General features: G+C 64.0%; 1 protein-coding gene across 1 annotated transcript in view; it reads left to right on the forward strand.

The window, feature by feature from the left end:
- Window positions 1-43: 43 nt before the first annotated feature.
- LOC130586347 (hepatocyte nuclear factor 6-like) overlaps window positions 44-4,441 on the forward strand; it is a 26,546-nt gene continuing 22,148 nt past the window's right edge. The window contains exon 1 of the mRNA XM_057387132.1: window positions 44-1,073. Within this exon, the coding sequence (XP_057243115.1) occupies window positions 44-1,073 (1,030 nt within the window). The remainder of the gene's footprint in view (window positions 1,074-4,441) is intronic.

Consider the following 4,441-nt stretch of genomic DNA (forward strand, 5'->3'; position numbering starts at 1 on the left):
AGCGAGCGAGCGGGCGAGGCAGCGGCAGAGCCCGGCGGCCACCATGGAGCTGGCGATGGAGAACCTGGGCAGCCTGCACGGCGTCCCGCACTCGCAGCCCGCCGAGCTGCTGAGCCCCGCGCACGGGCGGCAGAGCTCGCACCGCAACCTGGTGCCGCACGGCCGGCCCGCCATGGTCTCGGGCATGGCCTCCATCCTGGAGGGGGGCGACTACCGCGGCGAGCACAGCCTGGGAGCCCCGCTGCACCCCGCCATGAGCATGTCCTGCGAGTCGCCCTCCGGCATGAGCCTGAGCAGCACCTACACCACGCTGACCCCCCTGCAGCACCTGCCGCCCATCTCCACCGTCTCGGAGAAGTTCCACCACCCGCACCACCACCACCACCACCACCACCCGCACCAGCGCCTGGCCGGCAACGTCAGCGGCAGCTTCACCCTCATGCGCGACGAGCGGAGCTTGGCCTCCATGGGCAATCTCTACAGCCACTACCCCAAGGACATGCCGGCCATGGGGCAGCCYCTGTCGCCGCTGCCCAACGGGCTGGGCAGCCTCCACAACGCCCAGCAGCCGCTGGCCCCCTACGGCCCCGCCGGCCACTTGCCCAACGAGAAGATGCTCTCGCCCAACGGCTTCGACTCGCACGCCGCGATGCTGTCCCGGGGCGAGGAGCACCTGGCGCGGGGGCTGGCGGCGCCCAGCTCGGCCATGATGCCGCCGCTCAACGGGATGCACCCGCACGGCCACCCGCACGGCCAGCCCGGCGCCTCGCTGCTGGGCGAGCGGGAGCGCCCGGCACCCGGCCCCGGCTCCCAGCCCGGCGGCTCCGGGCAGGTGGAGGAGATCAACACCAAGGAGGTGGCTCAGAGGATCACGGCCGAGCTGAAGCGGTACAGCATCCCGCAGGCCATCTTCGCGCAGAGGATCTTGTGCCGCTCCCAGGGGACCCTCTCGGACCTGCTGCGGAACCCCAAGCCCTGGAGTAAGCTCAAGTCCGGCCGGGAGACTTTCCGCAGGATGTGGAAATGGTTGCAGGAGCCGGAATTTCAGAGGATGTCGGCGCTCAGGCTTGCAGGTAGGACACGGCACGGCACGGCACGGCACGGCTCGGGCCGCCCGCCCCGCACCTCCGGCCGGGTGGCTCAGGGGGTGCCGCGAACACGCCTGGAAGCCCTCGGGGGTTTCGGGGTTGCCATGGCCAGCTGGGGCCGGGCTCGGGCGGGTGTTACCGGAACGATTTGTAATCTTAAGACCGAAGGGAAGGGGGTTGGATTTAAGGTGAGTTTTACCCCCGGCCATGCTGCCGCCCACGAGACATGCGGGGTCGCGGGTGGAGGGAGCTGAGAGGTGCCCACCGCTCCCCGCCACCCGTCCCTTGCCCCGGGGATTTCCCTCTCGGTGCCGCCGAGCCGGCTCCTTGGCTCCGGGAGTGCCCAGGAACTCCTCGGCGGTTGGTGCGGCCATCGCCGCTCGGTACCGGGGCCGAGCTCGGGGGAATCCCTGGGCCACCCCGCCGGGGCTGCGGGACCGGGGCCGCGCTCCGCTCCCTCCGGGCACCGGCTGCCCTCGGCAGGAGGAAGGAGCCCCRYGTCTCCGGTTCCTASTTGGGTTSAGGTCCCGCAGCSCCGTTCCCCGCGGCCTCGGGCCGGMGCTGGGCCGARGCTTTGCTGGAGAAACGCGAGGTTTCTGTGCCGAGGGCGGGCGGGGGTGGCGGGGGAAGGGGCCGGAGGGTGCGACAGAGGGGACGGCGGCCAGCGGGGTCGTGCCCGGTGCTCCCCGTCACCCCCGGCACGGAGCCGCTCCCCCCGGAAACGACCGGAGCTCTTGGCTCCGCGGGGCCGAGCCGTGGCGGGGGAAACACGCGTTTGTGATTTTTAATTTATTTTTTAAGAAATCCGAGCTCCCCGCGGGGAAGGGCAGAGCCAGCGACGAGGACCCGCCGTTATTTATGGGGAAGAGCAGCGTTCATATGTATTTAGTGTAATTCAGTTGCTCTTTAATTAGGGCAGGGTAGTGGCATCTTTTAGTTCCAGTCGATGCCCTATTGAAAAGCAGTTAATAGAATGCAAATTGTTCCTGGCTTTACAAGGTTCTGGTAAATAAAGATTTAAACACTGCCGCGATCGGCCGTTTAATGCCCCCGTTGTTGGGGCTAATTGAGCAGAGGGCTTGGGCTTCTGCCTCGACAGGATTGAAAATAATAATAAATAATTCAAAAATAATGATAGTACTAATAATTAAAAATAACCGTGATGGTGRTGATTAAAAGGCGGCCGCAGCTGGGGGAAGCTCAGGGGGAACGCTGTTCTCGGCCCGCCTCGAGAGGTGCCTGTCCCCGGCCCGGCTCGGGGATCCCTGTCCCCCGACCGGCTYGGAAGGTCCCTGTCCCCGCTGTCACCGCTTTGCTCCTCCCGCCGCCGTGGGAGTTTATTCTCCCCATAATGATTTTTCTTCCCCAGCGCCGTTTTCCCCGGCGCCAGGGCCGCCATGTCCCCATTATTTACGGGAATTAACCCCCCCAGATTTCCGGGGAACGGGGTTGGTTCATTTGCTGTCCGTGAAAACAGGAAAAAAAAACCCTCCAACCACCAGCCCAACCTCCCCTCATGAATCCACTCGTGAATCCCAAGCGGGCCCGGGCCGCCCCACGCCGTTCGTGGARGGGCTCGGCCGAGCTGCCCCCCCGGTCCCGCCGCTTTGTTCTTGGCCCCGAGCCCCGCTGGGTCCCGCTTTCGTTTCGCTCCTGCCGCCGTTTCCCCCTCCCGGGCCCGGCCGTGGGGTCCGTCCCAGCCCCGCGGGCTCAGCCCCGGCCCGGCTGCCCCGAGCGGGGTCTGGGGSAGGGGGTGGCGCTGGGGGGGCCGCRGCCGAGCCCCCCGATCGATGCAGGTGAATCCTCAGCCCGGCCCAGCCCGAGGCCGCGGGTTGAGTCTGCTCGTCCTTTCAGGCTGCCCCGGGCTGGGGGCCTGGAGGGCTCCGGGTGATTGCAACCTTCGCCCCCCGGCAAGCAGGAAAGGGACCTGGGCAGGGAGAGGAATTTTTCCTTCCCAGTAAAAGAAAAAGCAGAATGTTCTACACAGGGCACGGCCCGGGCGAGGGCCGGCACTGGTTGTGATCCTATTCCTGRTCCTGTCCTGGTTCTATTCCTATTTCTATTTCTGATCGTATTCCTCCTTCTCGTCCCGATCCTGGCACTATTTCTATTCTTATTTCTGGCCCTATTCCTGGTSTTGTTCCTGGTTTTGGTCCCGGTCCTATTCTTATTTTTGTTCCTGTTTTTGATCCTAGTCCTGGTCCCGCTGCTGGTCCCGGTCCTGGTCCCGGCCCGGGGCCGCAGGAGTCCGCCTGATGGATTAATCCGAATCAGCGAACCGCGGATCGATGGCCACGCCGGGCCCCTAGAAATGGCACCCGCCGCTTTCCTCCTCTTTCCACCCCAGTTCCCCCCATCCCGCCGCCCCCTCCGCACATGAACCATTAATTATTCAGCTGGGAGACGCGGGGSCTGCGGCTCCTCCGCCCCGGGCTCCCTCCGGCTCCGCTCGCCCCAAGGGGCTCCGCAAAAAGGGGGGGTCCCACGGACAAACATCTGGGCAGCAGCTGGCAGTGCCCAGCCCGTCCCCTCGGGCCGTCCATCTCTGAGACCCCAAGTCGCGGCCGCACCCCCCGGGCCCGCTCCGGATTCATCTCCACAAACTTCGTGACCACCCCACGAGGCCTGCGAGGACCCGTGGGTGATGGAGAGCACCCACTGTGGCACTTCTGGGGGTCTCTGACCCCCCCACCCGCTAAACCCCGGTCCCTCGTGCCCTGGGGGGAGAAAAGGCATCGGCTCCTTCCCCGTGGGATGATGTGGGAGCGGGTGCGCTCCTGCACTCCCATCCCCTCGTGTCCGCGGAAGGCAATGGGTGCCTTCCCACCCCGGGTGTCCCTGAGTGCCCTCGTAGCTCCCATCCCAGCGGCTCTGCCAGCGGGATTTATTCGGACACTCAGGACCAGGAAATTCGTTCGTGGTTATTTCTCGGGAGGGCGACAACACCGTCGCGTCCCTTTGGCGACACGGCGCTCCCCTGTCGCCTTCTTCATCCGTGATTCGGGGGATCCATCCTCCCGTGGTTTTGCCCGCGGCTGTGCGTGGAATTCACCCCCGCGGGTGGGGTACGGCGGCCTGGGCAGCCCCCAGAGCTGGGCAGTTCCTTCTGCTTTTACATTTGCTTCTCCTTTTCCCTCTCCCACCTTTCCTGTTTGTTTTTTTGTTTTTGCTTTGACATTTCCACCCCTCATCCCTCACTCCCGTTTTTTCGTTCTCCATTTAAATTTTTTTGTTTTAATTTTTTTTGTTCGTTTTGTTTGGTTTTCTTTCTTTCTTTCTTTCTTTCTTTCTTTCTTTCTTTCTTTCTTTCTTTCTTTCTTTCTTTCTTTCTTTCTTTCTTTCTTTCTTTCTTT

Source organism: Malurus melanocephalus, unplaced genomic scaffold, assembly GCF_030028575.1.
Source record: "Malurus melanocephalus ecotype Western Australia unplaced genomic scaffold, MMel_1.1 scaffold_1143, whole genome shotgun sequence".
NCBI lineage: Eukaryota > Metazoa > Chordata > Aves > Passeriformes > Maluridae > Malurus > Malurus melanocephalus.